This window comes from Agrilus planipennis, unplaced genomic scaffold (assembly GCF_000699045.2).
Source record: "Agrilus planipennis isolate EAB-ADULT unplaced genomic scaffold, Apla_2.0 scaffold11, whole genome shotgun sequence".
Lineage (NCBI taxonomy): Eukaryota > Metazoa > Arthropoda > Insecta > Coleoptera > Buprestidae > Agrilus > Agrilus planipennis.
Window position 1 is genome coordinate 1,863,782 of NW_020440736.1, and position 18,015 is coordinate 1,881,796.

General features: G+C 34.5%; 1 protein-coding gene across 1 annotated transcript; it reads right to left on the reverse strand.

Moving 5' to 3' along the window:
* Positions 1–6,763: 6,763 nt before the first annotated feature.
* Positions 6,764–17,673, reverse strand: LOC108733918 (A disintegrin and metalloproteinase with thrombospondin motifs 9-like). The gene is made up of 27 exons (XM_018465278.2): positions 17,531–17,673; positions 17,160–17,476; positions 16,863–16,968; positions 16,728–16,806; positions 16,473–16,628; positions 16,270–16,410; positions 16,031–16,178; positions 15,584–15,687; positions 15,410–15,490; positions 15,139–15,300; positions 14,855–14,943; positions 14,590–14,769; positions 14,276–14,446; positions 13,845–14,094; positions 13,518–13,751; positions 13,252–13,429; positions 12,899–13,063; positions 12,254–12,685; positions 12,019–12,175; positions 11,849–11,946; positions 11,431–11,604; positions 11,124–11,324; positions 10,876–11,002; positions 10,182–10,362; positions 9,836–9,960; positions 9,500–9,696; positions 6,764–9,181 (listed from the first exon to the last, which is right to left on the reverse strand). The coding sequence occupies exons 2-27, from the start codon at positions 17,298–17,300 to the stop codon at positions 9,095–9,097; spliced, it is 4,164 nt and encodes a 1,387-aa protein (XP_018320780.1). The 5' UTR covers positions 17,301–17,476; positions 17,531–17,673; the 3' UTR covers positions 6,764–9,094.
* Between the last annotated feature and the right edge of the window lie 342 nt (positions 17,674–18,015).

Below are 18,015 nucleotides of genomic sequence, written 5' to 3' on the forward strand. Positions count from 1 at the left end.
GGACGCCGGTTCGATTCCGGGTCCGTCTGCCTTGGTCCAAGTTTTTCTGTGGTTTCCTTGGATCACTTAGGCAAATGCTGAGGCAGTAATATTCCACAGATAATCTTTCACTCACCACCCACCCATTCCCACGATTCCCGAAAGGAGGCTGTTAAGACTTGTGTATATTTTTTAGTAGGTTATAGTTATTTTAAACTTTTTTATTTCTATAATTTAATTTCATCAAATTCCTTTTCGTAGAACGTAAGTAATAGTGTATTTATATTTAAACTTTCTAGCAGTATATTTACCAAAAGTTGTATGTATCACTATCGTTCAGGTAATTGGGTTTTGCCAAAAGGTAGTTGCACATTTACCTGAATTAGAGTAATGACCCTGTTGTCATGGAGATTTGCACCCTCTTTGCTATAGTGTGCACTATTCTCATCCGCATATAAATATGCATGTTCATCCAAAAACAGGCATTCAACATTCATTCATTATCATTCAACATTCATTATTCATTACTCAATATTCAGCAATCAGCATTCACATTCGCATTCACATTTCACATTCCAGCAGTTATCATTAACATTTTATTTTATTCAAGCAACTTCTAATTTTCATTTAGTAATCTTGTACAGTTTTGTATTTATTTAGTGTTAAGATTGTAAATATAGTTTTTTACTGTTGCGTCCGAATTTTTATTGAGCTACGAAAACAAATAAGTGTTCGGTGCCATTTTGCTACCCGCAATTTACCAACAGCACCGTTTAAGTCAAAACAATCTGTTAATTTCTCTGGAGCTCCAGATCGTGGTGGTGGACGATGTAAGCGGTTACCAAAGAAATAAAGATGAATTACTATAAATATTTATGGAATTAATTGTATTCATCTTCTTATAATTCATAATAAACAATTATTCTCTTAATTCCAACATAAAATAAGTCTTGATTATTTAAAATACATAATTGTTTATACAAGTATATTATTTACAAATTTTATTGATTTTAACTTTGGCAGAAAGTTGGTTGTCACTAGGTCAACTCTGGCACATCTTTGAGATTCATCGTTGGCCCAAGCTTGTATGTCAAGCCAGGTCCGAAGTTATCATTCGGTAGTTCAACCATATCTGGCCCAGAGTTGTAATTCAACCTTTTCCCAGAGCTCATGACTGGCAAGCCAACTTTGGCCAACACCGAAACCAATCGTACTTTCCTACATGGTTTTGTGGGCCCTTTTTAACACCATGGATCGCAAAACTATATACTAGTTCCACCTATCTACCTTTTCTTAGGAGTGCGTGAGGTCGAAAAAGGTTCCGAAATTCGGAATAATAAGTGTTTTCTATGAAGATAAGCAAAAGGTCCAGAACTAGTTCACAATTCACTGAAAAAGCCCATACTATTCCTTATTGAGACATCTTCAGGACGATTATTAGATATTCAGTTTATTGGTAAATTCTACGTGTTTCATTCTCACTAGCTACTAATTCTGGAGAGTGAGGATACCCACTCTTACCTACATTTAAGTACGACCTCGGACGGTAGGACGGAAGACCATCTTCAGCATCCTTTTAGGAGTAGNTGGGGGAGACCTCCTCTTTCGATTCCCCCACCCCCGAAGGGGGGATCGTCTAGACCTTTACTCTTCTTTTTTATTTTTAAAAGTATTTCAAAATACCTTTCAACTAAGGACTGAATATATCGTTTTGTTTTCAAGAATGTAATCTTTTCCTATAATTTGTTAAGTTCTTCATATTCATTTTTTCATTTCTATAGTATACACTGGAGGTCCACATATTGTCTTATCATTGGAATTGTAAAATTTTCGAAAAGCTTGCCATCCCATGTAGGAACTGCCAGAGTTGACGATATGGTGAACTTTGACCCAACATTGGGTTGCCCAACATTGGCTGAATGGAGTTCATCCAAGGTTGGATCAAATCATTAGGAATACAATTGACCTTCCAAGAATGGGTAGCTCTCTCTGTCCCAGACCTGGATCAAACTTGACTATAATACCTTCTACTATATAATAATGAACCAGCTTTGGGTCAACTTGCATTGATTGAAGAGACGTTAATAGTTCTGTTCAAATAACTGATTTTGAAGGAAAAGGAGAAATAATTTTAACAATGTGTACTAGTACCTGGTCAATGAGAAACTCTTGTTTCAAAAGCTTCACTAGAGCAGGAACCTTATAATTCTTACACCAAACATCGACTTCACCAAGCGATGGATATTTTAATCATCACCTGATGAAGTCAATATTAAACAATTGTATTGTTGCTACTTTAATAATAAATCTTTTCAAACAATGTTTCCAATTCAGTTTAACGCATCATGTTTATGATTGATTAGTTTTTTTCTGTAGTTTTTGAGAAATTAAGTAGCTTGCCTTTATTATGTCTATGAAACAATTTTATACTGTTGCTATCTAGGGAATGATTGTAGTTTTGTCATACAATCGTGGACCATACCAGTATACCACAAAAATTCAATCAGGAAAGACTTACTACAACACTTTTAATTAACGCGAACACGCGTTTTTACACATGTCAGCGTTCACTAAAAGTGTTGTGATTAATCTTTTTGTTTTCATTATTTCTATAGCCATAGTCTCGTTTTAATCGTAGAGGTGTTATTTTGTGATTGACGCATAATTATTTATCTCAATTTAGTCATAGCTCAGTGTTAACAGCTTGGTTTTAGATTATTTCTATAGGGTGCAACAATGTCGGGGGATGTTCTCTGGTTATCCAAGAAAAAAACAAGGACAAACAACATATAGAACATACGACTATTTGAAAACAACAACTATCTAAGCATTCTAGATTACAGGATTTTACTTATTAGGTGTGTTGTTATAGTCTCATTTATGTTGGGCATCCTGGTAGAGGGAGTACCCCCTACCAGACTGTTGACTGGATTCTAGACATTGGTATCAAGATTAGAATCTTAATTTGTACTATGAGACGGTAAAATTGCAACGATAAATATTACTTGGGATTAATAATGTGCGAAGTTTAGAGGAAAATTGTAGTTACTTACTCCGTTGTGAAATGTTGCCCAAAATGAAATCCCAAAATGGCACTTTTTCAACCAATTTCGTTAGGTACCAACAAAACTATTTTCAAATTATTTGCTACATAAAATAACAAAAAAAAAATAGCACGGTCTTATTCACGATTAAACCGAAAATAAAGCATATAAAAACAAGGCTATCACTTACTTTATTGATTTACACTTCGGTTCCACCTGCTCAAGTTTGTTTGATCAACTTTTTAGCACCTAATTATGATTAATATTGATTTTGATGAGGCTACGTATAATGCACTGTATACCTGCGATTTTAAACGTGTTTTTTTTACCAAAGTTTACGATTATTGATGAACATTTATAACGAATTAATATAATTTTGTTGTCTCGCACTCACTGCATGTATGTGAACCACCGATACCAGTATAGTAGTTACATTGAAATTGTATTATCTGCTACGATAAAAAAGATAAGGTTCTACGCTATATGATGATGATAAATATTTTAATTTCTTTGAATGTGTGTGATTCATTTTGTTGGTTTAAACTANCCACTAGCTACTAATTCTGGAGAGTGAGGATACCCACTCTTACCTACATTTAAGTACGACCTCGGACGGTAGGACGGAAGACCATCTTCAGCATCCTTTTAGGAGTAGTGAGAACATTTGGGTGGTAGTTAGAGAGAAACAGATGATTCAGGTAATATGAAGACACAAAAGAGTAGTGAAAGATTTTTTGGGAATATTACTTCCCTCCTGCATCTGCCTAAATGATTATTGGAAACCACCGAAAAAAAAAAAATACGCACCAGCACAATATTTTGCTTTAAGAAACAATTTTTAGCAAACTTAAGTCAAACAGTGGTAGGTATTCTTTCAAATACTAAACCTGCATTTAGACTTTAAATCTCGTGGTTTGGTGGTCTACAAGGTACCTACAGAGAATAAATACAGGGTGCAATTGCTTGAGGAGCTTGCAGGAGGTAACAAACCACTATAAAACAAGGAAGTAAATATTTGTACGTACGAAATTCACCGTTTTCGAGTACCATGGTATGTACTTAAAGGTACAGGCAAATGCTACTTCAGCCTTAGTGAGAAATACGAAAACGTAACGCCGTATTCAGTTAGCACTAAGTTTCATTCCTTGACAACAGGTTAGTGTATCACTGTACAACAGTTATTGTTATTACTCTTAGCGACGTCATCTTTCGCTTTTCCGGATTGGACTGGCTGGTTTGTTGTTGCTTGGTATCAGAAATTACTAATACATTGGGGAGTCATTCAGGAAGGAAGAGAGGAGGATGGAAACCTGGAAACAGACAGATATATACCACCAAAATAGTAAACGTGAAACATTACTACTCTCATGCAAGAATGTGGAACAGTTACAGTATCCCTATCATTTGCATTGGGCGCAAGCTTTACGGCATACAGATTTTTAACCGCGAGATGACTAGTGTCAGTATTTTTGGCAAAAAAGTGCTGGAGAAATTAATAAGAATGTTTACAGACGAATGTTACTTCGTCAGAGATGGAATTTTGAATTATCATGATCATTAATTCTACTAGTGATCTCCTTTAGATACCTATTGTAAATTTGTTATTTAAGGAAAGGTACGGAGCGCAGGCAACCCATTTTGCCACAAGTGATACGTCTGTTTAACGTAGGGCGGCGCAGTCCATGTGTCGATCGAGGTGGTCACGACGAAGGGAATCGGGCAATCGGGAAAAGGTGAGTGGCTGCCATTTGTTGAAGATGTGTTGACGGATCTCCCGTTAATAACAAGAAAGTCCAACTAATTGTAAAGGTACACATACAACGCTCTTCTGTGGTGTTACTTAATACTTATAGAGAAATAGTAGATGTCAGATCTGATCCGTTTTGCTGTTATTTCATTTAATTGATTAATTTACATTTTCCATTTTAATTTTCGTTTTGAGTTTTTTGAGACGTTTGTAACAAAAATAAATTTGGTGATATTCTATTTTGACATGTTATTTATTTCTTACCCAATACTCCGCCACCCCGGTTCAATATAATAATTTTCCTGAAAACCCCGCGATTTTACGTTAACACATTTTATCAATTAAATAAAAGAAATTAAGCGTCTCAAAACGGCGCATTACATGATGTGTTCCAAATCCAAATGTCGTGAATACTTAGTAGTCTGGATCTAATTCCGCTGGACTTCTTTATTGTACGGGATTCTATTGAACAGCACGTGTATCAAACGGTAGTGCGTAATACTAATGATATGCAGAACCCTGTGATCGTTACAAATGATATATGTCAAATGCCTAACGATTTTGCGAGAATTTGGGAAATAATTTTGCTAGACGTCGAAGCCTGTCTTCTATCACGCGGTTCTAATTACGAACAATTTTTGTAGTGTATGTACGTATGTGTGTATTATAACTGGTATTCCTAGAACCAATAACTTCATCAAGTACTAAACGACAAGTTGTTTTTGTCCATCTAATATGCAACTGCTCAGTGCTTATTGTAATTTGTACTCAAAGAGTTAGGTGTAACGCAACCACGTTGTCAAATTACGCCCAGGATCGGCTTCGGATTGTTTTTTTTTTGCCCTTAATTACGCTGCTAATACTCACCATGCGATTCCGTATTGCATTTGGGGGAGACCGGGGATGGTTGACTAGTTTTTTACTGAATAGTTCATATTTTTTGTGTTTTAATGAATATAGACAAGAAAAGCATGTTAATTGATAGAAAATCTATTAACCTAATAAAAATATGTAATATTTAGTTCTTAGTTTAGTATAATAGTGATGATTTAATGCATTTTACAAAATATTAAATCTTAGTCAATCTACCCCTGGCCTGGGGTAGGTAGACCATATGCCCGGGCTAAGTTGAATCATGTACCAGTAAGAGTCAAATCATGAGAAGGAGCAAATAATTAAACATTTTTTTAATATAATTGAACCTTTTGTTAAAAAATAAACTGGCTAAAGTTTCCTCTTCTAGATTAGTAAAAATTTGTCAATTTTTTATATATTCCACTGTGTCCAGGGTTAATTCTGCTCTCGTCAATTTCGGATTCTGTTCTAATTTTTCTTTTAATTTGGCCACGCAACGATTTAAAAGTCCAATAAAAAGTTAATTTATGTGTTGTTTTCAACTACATATTTCATTGGGGTTGGTTGAATAATTATTGAACCAATATAATAATAATTATTCAACCAACCCCAGACGCCATTTTTAATTTTGATCGCATGGCTAGCCTAAACACTGCCGTTGACTTGAAAAATAAGATATGAAATATGATAAATGTGCCCCCATTAAATGCTAGGACTAATAGAAAAATGATTTACATAAAACGAGTAGGCATCAGATCAAAAAATACAATATATCAAAATATTACTTATGTAATTGAAATATGAAAAACATGTCAGTGTTCGAAAACAACGCACGACCGCGATGTGACGCTTCAGACAACTGAGCGGGACGCGAAATGTAATGCTTGGTTATGATCAGATGACATATCTAGTTCATACATTGTCGAAAAGTTTTCGGTAGTTAGTCTACCTACCCCTATAGTCAACTATCCCCGGTCTCCCCTAATTGATATCCTCTAAAGCTCCTCACTCATTTCCGTCACACCCTGTATATGACATAAAAATAATATACAAAATACTTTAATTGAATTAGTTTCACATTAATATTAAAAGCTCCATAATGTGTTTCATTTATTGATACAAAACTACATTCAGATATGTATATTTTTATTACAGAAGGTAACTGTGGCAGTGTACACAATAATACATGCAGCAAAAAAAATAATACAAATGAAAAATTGATTTTTTAAAAGTTAAAATAGATAAAGGCGTTTGAAAAAAAAAATATATGTACCTAAAGTAATACTATACTATTACAATAAAAATATGGCAGCGTTAATAAATATAGGTAGAAAGACAAAATTACAATTTAATAAAAATGTTTATGTGACTCGAGTATATGCAAGAGGTTGCTTTTATCGATAAATAATTATTAAATAGTCGATTGGTTAAACATATTTTACACGTCAAGCTATACAACATCAAATAATAATATAAAAAATTTCAGCTGTAATAAAAATAATTTATAAAGTTACGTACAAAACAACATATCTTTTAATTCTTAACAAAGGGTTCATAATTAATTTAAAAATAAACAACCTGACGAGTTCAAATAAATATAAAATAATCCTACAATAAATAATAAATAACTATTATTGGGCGTCAGTTTTTTAGCATGTTACCATCTGTCATTTTATTCTTAAGTTTATTTTTAAAATGGTCACGGACAGCCTCTAAAGCACATCGGTATAATGATATTCTATACAGTGGGGTCACTTCTTTGATTTGATCTAAAATGTCGGCGTAGTTTGCAGGAGATCGTAAATCATTCCAATAAGCGCTAAATCTGTATTGTGACTTCACAAAGACAGGCCTTCTTCAGCGGGGAATTCGGTAATAAGGTGGTGAAGTGTCATCAGGAGGATGAAGTATGTGTGTGTCTAGGAAGTCTACTGTATAGAACACCTTTATACTGTGTATTTCGAGAGTATACACAAGCCAAATACGTGGTGATAGTATGAAGATACTTTAAATGAAGGTATTTTTAGAATATATAATAGAGTGTTGTCTTCTCCTACTATAAACCTTATGATACTAAGTATTGCGCATACATGTTGCATGTATAAATAGCGAATTGTATACACGTACTGTATGTATCAATAGGCACATCCCAATTTTTAAAATATTAACACATGGGTACAACTCATATTTAGACATTACCTACTAAAATAGAAAAAGTACCGATTTTATATGTGAAACATTTGTATTTTGCTTGTGTTTTGATGAGTAGCATCTTGCCGCTCGGTAGTACATCTGTGGGTCCATGGGAGCCATTTCGTGAATGCAACTAAAACGCGTAACCGGAAGTAGGGAGCAAAAGAAGCGCGTGCTATTCAATCGATAATGTCTGCAGTTGGCGCTTGAAGAGGTGGAGACAAAAAAAAGAGAAAGAAAACAAATCGATCCGTGACCTTGATTTTGAATAACACGATATATTGCTAGGCTTCCTGCAATTGGCGCTTGAGGGGGCAGAAAAAAAAAAGAAAGAAAGAGAACACAGCTGTCAACCAATGGATCGGTGACCTTGGTTTTGAAGAACACGATATATTGCTACGCTGCCTGTAGTTGGCGCTAGAAGAGGTGGAGAGAAAAAGAGATAAGAAAACCACAGCTGACAACCAATCGATTGATGACCTTGGTTTTGAAGAGCACGATATGTTGCTAGGCAGCCTGCAATTGGCGCTTGAAGAGGCGGAGAAAAAGAGAGAAAGAAACACGGCTGATAATCGATAATCAATTGATCTGTGACCTTGGTTTTGAAAAACACGATATATTTCTAGGCGCCCTATGTTCTGAAATTACCAGTTTGCTCGATACCGATGTTAGATGTTACACGTCAATGATGACCACTGTCAGATTTGCATTTTGTCTTCTTATCAGTTTATTACGGTGTTAAGTGAAAAATAAAAAAGTATTGAAACTAAACGGTCAGTTATGAATACAAACATGCGTACTTATGTATCCATTTATCTATTATTATTATTATTATTTACAAAACGCTATATTTTTACAAGCTACTATTTGTACGTTTTTAGCAGACTTATTCGACCTCTGAAAAGCCAACACGAAGTACAACACACGAAACTAATTTGCACCCAAAAGGTTTACGTAATAATTAATATTATCTAATAATAATAATGATCGTCATCATTATTAAAACCGTCGTCGATTTATTTATTTAATAAAAAAAATACTGTAAGGTAAATTTTACATATTATGTAATAATAAAAAGGGGGCAGCTAATATCTGGCAGTAAAAAAGATCATTTTCTTTTTTTAACGAATATTTAAAGTGTAAATGTGTATATATGGTTAAAATGCACTGGCAGTCTTGGATATTGTCATGATTTGTTTGATTTACTGTAGTAAAAATATTTATAGGGGAATAAAAATGACTATTATNATAATAATAATAATCATCATAAATACTTCTAAGTTACTTCTAAAAGCAATCCCACAGAGGGATCCGGCACACACTGACCGCAATAGCCTCCACATTGGCCCACTGCGATGTAGTCCTGAAAAAAAGAAATATCCTTAAAAACTACCAATTTACCATCCCTAGATCTGGAAAATTGTTTAATTTTAAATTGTTCTTGTGCGAATAGAATGATAGTTAGCATTTCAGAGTAATATCGGCACAATACATATATCGACTACATAGGGACGTAAGGAATTGATGCAATTGTGAATTTGAATGTCAAAAAAAGTTTCCGTCATATTATAAATTAGAAAAAGATCGTTCATTATTACTTTTCATTTGTTTCACACTTTTATCACACAATGCAAAGTTAAACCTCAATTACCAAGGTGATGCTAAAATTATGAAAACTTACGCTTTTATCTATTTCCATGCTGGCATATTGGCCTTTCGATACCCATCGTATGCTCTTGGAAAGTCTGAAGGAAGTGTCTCTCAAATCTATTGAGAAGCGACCTTGGGGACATGTCCTACTCATACTGTAACAATCACCAGCACTTCCGTAATCTATTTGTCGCCCCTCCAATTGATAAGAGAAGCTAAAGTCGTTAGCTGTAAAAAGAAATGGTAAATTATGAAGAATCAGATGCTTTAAGCGATTACTAAGCACATTTTTGAATTTGAAAAGTTAAGATTACCATAATAAATATTAATCGTTAGATAATTGGCCATCCAATATTATTATACTTACGTATGATCAGCATAGTCGTTATGTTGATTCGAACTTTTTGGAAGCTTGTCAAGCCGTATCTGTCGGGTCCTATGGAAGTACAGTCACAGTTCTCTCTACTTTGACAAGTTTCGATGTCTACCAATCTTAAATAAAAATATTAAGTGAAACAGTAGGTACTTATCAAATATTTATGATTTTGTGATGATTTAAAAGGTTTGATTATGTCTTTCATGATCTTTATGTAACTTTTGAAGGTTTTTTTTATTTTCTTGACTTCTTGGCATCAAAACTTTGCGCTTTATTTAAAGGTACCTATCTTACCTATCCGCAGTAATGATATGCGAAGACTAAAAATGAGATTTACCTTTTGTTAAAATATTCTGCATAGTTATTCTCGTTTTTCAAAGTAATAAATTCTTGAGGTTCAGCAGTGTCCATTCGGTGACAGTAAATCGATATCTGTTTTTTATTGATCCATATTTTATACTCGCCATCTTTTTTGGTACCTTCGCCATATTTGATGTCAATACACGACTTATGAAGAACTGTTTCAACATATTATTATTATTATAAACAAACAACAATGTCAGTAGTGTTTGTTTTGATAAAATCTCTAATATTGTACTTATAAAGTAGGTAATCGATAGAAATAATTGCAAATGGTTTGCATAACACAACTTCATATAAAAGAAATAATAATTACTATGAAACTATTTCTATATTACCAATGTTTCATAACGTTTTTGAATAACTATACATTGAAGTCTCTTTCTTTACTTCAACTTGTAAAATGATACAGAAAACATCATTCTGGTCAAGAAAATGCCTCAATTAGATTAAATATAGGTGAATTAAGCTAAATGATATCAATAAGTTAGCCGAAAAAACATCAAAAAGCCTTAGTACTTTAGTTAGTTAATTGATTCATAACTTTTTTAATATATAGAAATACCATTTAGCTTTTACTTTTGAAGTATGATATACTTAATTATTTTGTTACTTTCAATATTTTAGAAAAATTGTGTTTTTAATAGAAAATTGATTATCAGTTTACTTACGGCATTTCTGTTTTCTACGTGGTTTCAAATTGCGGGGACATAATGTTTTTCCAACTTTCCTTCCATCTCTGCTTTTACAATGAAGATTTCGAATTTTTCGTCCTTTTCTACCCTTAAAAGGCATACACTGAAACAGAAAATTTAGTTGAGAGTTTTTCTTGAAGTGAATTTTTTGCGATAAACATCGACTCCACTATTCATTTTTAGAGCATTCACGTCTTCTCCTTGATATAAGTATGTATACTTACGTCTCCCCATGGATCGGCTGTCCAGAAATAATTGTCGTTACAATTGCGATCTTTACACATGCGCTTTGTAATTGGTTTCTGACTTCCATAACAACTTAAAGGATGAACTGGACTGTCGATGACGAATCCATTACTACTCGAAGATATTCTATGGCATGTCACCGTTCTCGTCTTTATTCCATCGCCGCACATCTCTGAACACTGCATTAAAGAAAAACAAGCAAACGTTATAACAAGTTTCAGCGATTAAAGCTGATAAAAGGTTTTGTTTAATTCAATTACAATATAAGAAATTATTAGAAAATACCTCCGACCATGGTCCTTCTATCCACGCATATTCGCAATTGTAACGCTCGCAATTTTGAATCGTTTTTGGTTTTTTCGTATGACCACAGAATGAATCGACAACTTCAACATTCTGTTGAAGTGCTATGCACGAAACAGTTCTTCTACGTCTTCCTTTCCCGCAGGTTTCTGAACACTGTACAAAGAAAAAAACTAATTGAAGTACTAAAACGCTACAAGGATCCCCGATTGATCAATGTCCATTAAACTAGAAGATTAAGTGATACTAAAAGTGATTACGAAGTGAAAATGAGAACTGTATGGACGAACGCAAAACTAAATTTGCAGCTGAAAATAACCAACTTTGCACCAATTTTCAATTACTCTTTTTAAGTAGGTAGGTAGGTACCAAGTTTAAAAACATTAAAAAAATTACTTACTCGATCCCATTTTCCAACCTTCCATTCATAATTATTGTTGTCGCAGCCTCCTGGATTTGTCTTTGGATTACATTTGTCTTCATTCTTCAAAGGTTTATCTGCAATAGTAAAGAAAACCACCGGAATGATATTGCGACTAATTAATTTCATGATCATTATTTATAATTTACCTCTATGCTGCACTTTTACTGGACAAGGTCCCATATTGCAGGGCACTTCATCCTTAGGTTTCTCATTCCGATCGCACATAGATTCAAATTCATCACCCCTTCCATCCCTACAAACTACAGCTCTGGCCATGTAACCCCCTCCACATGTTTTTGAACACTGCAAGCATCGAATAACTAAGTTAACGGATATACTTAAAGCCATAATCCCATGAATCTAAGTGTGTTTGGGATTTACCTGTGTCCAAGCTCCTGAGATCCACCTGTACTCCCCAATATTATTGGAAGCGTGGTAGGAATGGATCTTGTTCACGGTACTTCTTCTTCCTGCATTACTGTTAATGGTATCAACAAAACTGCCGATTTCAGGACATGGATCTTTGACACATACACGTGTTCCATTCGGCTTTAAATAACCTTTACAATTTTTCTCACTGGCCACCTTTCCCCACATCCAGCAATACACCTTCCGCGTTTGGACACCTTGATCGCAGGTAACACTGCAGCCGCCCCATTTGCCTGTTGTCCATCGTGCGCATGCTCGTTCTTCACACGCAACTGTCACGTTAGGTCGCGAGGATAAATCGCAAGCTTCTGGAGCAATCACACGACCGCCCACATTGCAGTAATATTCTCGCGTTTTGTAACCCTTGTCGCACGTGGCTGAACACTGAGAGTTGAAAGAGGGTAAGCGATTAACAAATGTGACATTTCAAGGGCAGAAATAAATTTAATCTATTTATGGATGTTGGACGAAAGAAAAATTTTTTAATGATTGGTGCATCCAAAATTATTAATGTGGTACAGTTTTACAACAATTTGGATCAAGTATTCTAGTATTGTGGTTACACTCAGTAAATGCATGTAAATAGAGAGGACTCACCGATGACCAACCTCCTTCAGTCCAATATGGACAGTTGTCGGTATTGCAAAATTCGGAAACGTGCTTTTCTGTATAACTACAGTAGGAATTGTCAACCGCCTGTCGCTGATTGTCAATACAATGTGCACTTCTCGTTCTCGTTCCAACTCCACATGTTTTTGAACACTGAAATAATAAGTTGTTCAATTGCCTTGAAGAACTTGCTACTATACCAAAACACTCAAATTTTTATTGTTTGAATTTTTATTTTTTATATTGAACTTCATTCTTTTAAATATCTAATTGATGTCAAACATATATACTCTTAGTTGAATACAAAAAGAGAACATATTATTGACTGATTGTGACCATACCTGTGACCATTCTCCATATTCCCATCGTGGTTTGTTACAAGGACCCTGGCAAGTTTCTAGTTTTGCTGGTTTTGGAAGAACGTTGCAATATTGATCATCAACAACTTCTTTGAAGTTTTCAGTGTAATATGGTTGATTCGTATCAATTTTTATACAATTGTATGAAACTGTTCTAACACTAGAGAGAAATGAAATACGTAAGCATATTTAATAGGAGAATCAATGCCCATCTATTTAATTCTACATGAGATTAAGGGCGAACCTACCCTTGTCCACAATGCACATCGCATTGACCCCTAGCTACCACATTCCACTCCAATTGGCAGTGTGTATTGCAATCCCTTGATTGAACTAAGTGATGGTTTTCAAACTCGGAACAGTATACGTCCAAAACAGGTAATCCTGACGTCAAATTCATGCAATTTGGTTGCATGTATTGAACACCTCCACAAATTGAATTACACGGTGACCAAACCTTTTTGTACAGTTTCCAGCCAAACCTTTACAGAAGCAAAACATTTATAAGTTGAATGGAAATGCTTGATCGATTTCCTATGACTTTTGCACCAATATAAAAACTGAAATCAACTTACTTAGGTACGATGTGCTTACTAATTGTATATTTGTAAGTAATATCTGGTGGCCACACTTTTCCAGCAGAAAGAACTTCAACGTAGAGGTCTTTTTTCAACTTCCTACGTGGAGGTGTCGAAATTTCTTCGACCACTGAATCTGACCCAGAGTATCTTATGGTTAATCCACCATATATTATATCTTTTAAGTACAGTGAAACAGACCTATTACCATTCAATATATAATGACCTGTTTCTCCATCCACTAGTGCTGTGGATAAATGAAGCCCATTACAAATGTACAATCCTTTGTTAACTTTTTCATAAAATGTGTTTAAGGGTAACAGTAACAGATTCAGTCTGACTTTGTAAGGCCTCGTCAAATACCGTGAAGTATATGGTTAGAAGTAAATATCTGTAGGTGGCCAGTTACTTGATGAATAGGTACTTACCCAAATAATTATCATCTTTATGAGAATTCCGATGTCCGCGCTGATATATATGAATGTTTAAGCTACCTTTTGGAATTTTAACCACCCTATTGTAGCCATAGACACTGTCGTTGAATGATCCCTGAATTTCCTCGCAGGTACTGTTATCTCCACCACAAACACCACAAGCATCTAAACCAAACGAAAGTGGAGTTACATATTTTAAATGAATAGTAACGAAGTTGCTAAGAAGTACACGGCTTTTTTTTGATTGCTGATGAAAGTTACGAAAACGAAAACTAATGTCGATGGTATTAAAGAAAATAAATGCATACCAAGTTCTGTTTTTGATTCAAGTTTATTATCGCAACCTCCAGGTCTACAAATTCCATTGACGCATATACCAAAGGAGGTGAGACCACACTTGGTTCCATCAATCACTTTGTCATTCAGTATGTAATCATTACTATCACCCTGAATTCTACAGTACAAGCGGCAGAGATCATCTGCGTCCTCTGAGAAAATAAATAAGATATAAACTTCGGTTAAGATTAATTGACTTAAAAATTAAATAAGCTTATTCTATGCATCATTTCTTACGTTTTCCATATTTTGGTATCCATTTTACATTAGCTGGTACTCCAGGAATGCCCTTATTTTTGTTATTATGTTCAGCACATTGAAGTTCTCTAAAATAAGTGACGGTAGGTATGAGCTAGACAATATAACTTTGAGGTTGATAATAGCAAAGAGTTTGTTGAATAATTAACATAGAACATTTTGAATTTACTACTTTTTCCCACTACTGACAATTGGTATGTGATGAATAATATATGAATGTAAAATCATATAAGCAATTAACATTGTATTTTACTTTCACAAACCTAAAATCGGGGGCACTTGCATCACAGGGTTTTGTGTTACAGGAAACATATCGAACGCTTCTACCAATACAGTACATTCCTCCATTCGCTGGCCGCGGAGAATCACAAGATCTCCTCGACATTTTGACACCACCTCCACAAGTTCTCGTGCAAGGCTCCCAACTAGAAACAAAAGCGAACTAAATACTCAATGCATTTCCTTTTAAATGTTGTGAAGTCTTGTATCTTATATATCATATATTCATACTTAGTCAGATTTATAGATACTTACGCTTGCCAAGGACCCCATCCGCCTGCTAATGGTTTAAGGAGTCCTCTGTCCAAAGCAACACATTTACCACGATGACACCAACTGTGGGAAAATAAGATTATAATAAAACATGAAAAAAAGTATCAGATTATTGTCCACAAGTCAATTTTAAAAGATTGAGAAAACAATAGATACCTGTTATGTCCGCATGATGTCCCATCTGCCCAAGGCATTGTTTGCGTTTTACAGCCTTCCTGTTCCATTAATTCTGTTGTGCACCACAGACTTCCACAAGGAGGCTAAATTAAAAGAAAAACAAAACTCTAGCTATTAAAGACAAATTTGAAGAGAGTTTGATGTTCGGACTTGATGGCTTTGATCCAGAATTAACCCTTTCAAGTAAAAGCGCGGATTGAGCCGTTAATCCAACTTGTTGGATGGCTTTATAATTCTTCGCTGCGGTTGTGTTAAAACTTCACCACGTTCCAGAAGAAGGCAAAGGTATCTACGAGAGAAAGAGAGTTAATCCTTCATTATCGCCATCAAATCCGAGTCTCAAATCCTTTTCAAATAACGTCGGACGTGAAAGCCTCAGCCTTTTTATCTGTTAGAGAGTAAAATTATTTACAGAAAGGGTCGTACCATAAAAGAGCAAACTTTAGACCCTCTTCCAAATTCAAGTTGACATTGTAAATCGACTTCGAAATGTTCCCCAGGTAATACGTTTTGAAAATTGGCAGTGACAAGATCTTTGCTAGGTTGATCCAGAAGGCAATCCGATTTTCCTGATCTAATAATTAAAACGTTCACGTATAAGATATAGGAAAGAAGGATGGAACAACAAAATTTGAAAGTATAAGTGTACATAATTAATAGCTTACTCTAAAAAGTGAGATAGAAAACTTTTGGAACAAGAAGACCAGGTCCACGGTTCTGAGTCATTTAACATTATTTTATTCATTATTCCTTTGATTGGACTATCATTGAATTTTACACAATCTTCCCCGTCATCGTGGGACATACTAAAATGTTATTGAATTATCAATTTTTTTTCTCAATATTGTATGTAATGCTCATTGTGTACCTAAGAAGGTGTCCAAGTTCATGCGCAATAGTAAACGAGGTCGATAGACCTTTATCCTTAACAATGGCACAACTATTTGAAGAGCACATCGAACTTCTTTGGGCTACCCCTAATAGGTTACAAGATGAATCTGAATGCTGTTTACAAAGTGCACCTCTAAAAACATATTGGATTTCATTTACCCTTCCATAATAATCGTATAGTGGTAAATAAATAAGTAAACATCAGCAAAGCTGCATCAACTGCAATACCTACCTTGTCAACAAAAGAGCAACATCATGAGGGTAATCGTGAACTTGAACATTTTGCCAATCACAAAATTTTTGGAGCATTTCTAAAAAGACAAGCTACATTTCGTATTTATGGTAAAGAGTAATTTAAATAAGGTACCTGATGACCATGAACTGGCAAAACTGATATCTTTCAAAATCCAAATTTTCACAACCGATAAGGAGATTGGATTACCTATTGATGCGTCTTTGAAAAGAAGAGCCACCTAAAAATATAAATTTTTCTATTTCTGTTGAAAAAAGCGGTTGTGTGCGTGTGCTATTGTACCCGGCTGAAGTGAATACTTCCATGATTCACTGTCGCATAAGAAGTATTTACTTCAAAAAGTGCTAGTTTTGGAATTCGTTAATTTGAGAAACATTAATAACTGAAGAATAACATAACAGGGGAACATACGTGAGACATTAATGTGAGAATATAATGTTTCAATCTCTCTTCATTTTTATGGTACTGATAGACAGTCATATCGGCAACTACCATAACTTCCACGTAATATTCTTGGTTAACGAATGTTTTAAATGTATCATCGTTTAACATTCTCGGGATATCTCTTGTAGTTCTACGCCCGTAAATGTCTGATTCAGTATGAGTTTCGTATTCTTCTACAGAATCAAAATATCCATATTCTATTTCTCGTTTCGATATACGATGCTCTGAACGTTTGCTATGTTCACCTTCGTTATTACTAACGACATCCTCGTCGAACTCTATACCTAAAGACAAAAAAAAATATTAAACTTACATGTGCTTTGACAATTGTAACTCACCATTTCCATTTTCAAAGTCCCATAAGTTGAAACCATGAGTAACTTTTTCTATTTTATGAGGAAAACTATCGTTGAAGTTTGTTGGTTGCGAGGTATCTTCTAGAGGATGAATGTAGTATATTCCTTCCGATGTTTTTATGTATCCAGACTGTAACAAAAGTGATCATCAAAAATCATGTTGAATTAAACAATTTCAAATTAACTGATGTTTAGTTTACATCTAAGTGATTAAAGTGTATTTAGATATTACTTGTGAAGTGTAAAACAGGGTTGAACGTTTTATTACCAATCAAAGAATACTTCAAGAGAATATTCGATCGAAATGAATTGAAATAGAAAAAAAGAAAATATTAAAATTAAAAGGTCCCTAAATGCATTTTGCATATTATAAAGTTGTTACGAAAGAAAAGAAAGTAAAATGAAACAGAAAAGGGATCAACCCTTCCAGGGGGTAACGAAAAATAATAGTAAAAATAACATTCAAA

Bases quoted from the DNA above. Each gene is read 5' to 3' on its own strand.
- LOC108733918 (XM_018465278.2), bottom strand. From the start codon at position 17,300: ATGTTAAACGATGATACATTTAAAACATTCGTTAACCAAGAATATTAC. The intron at 16,179-16,269 runs GTAAGCTATTAA...TTTAATTATTAG, and splicing joins TTTCTATCTCACTTTTTAGA to ATCAGGAAAATCGGATTGCC. The intron at 14,095-14,275 runs GTAAGTACCTAT...ATTTATCCACAG, and splicing joins TAAAGATGATAATTATTTGG to CACTAGTGGATGGAGAAACA.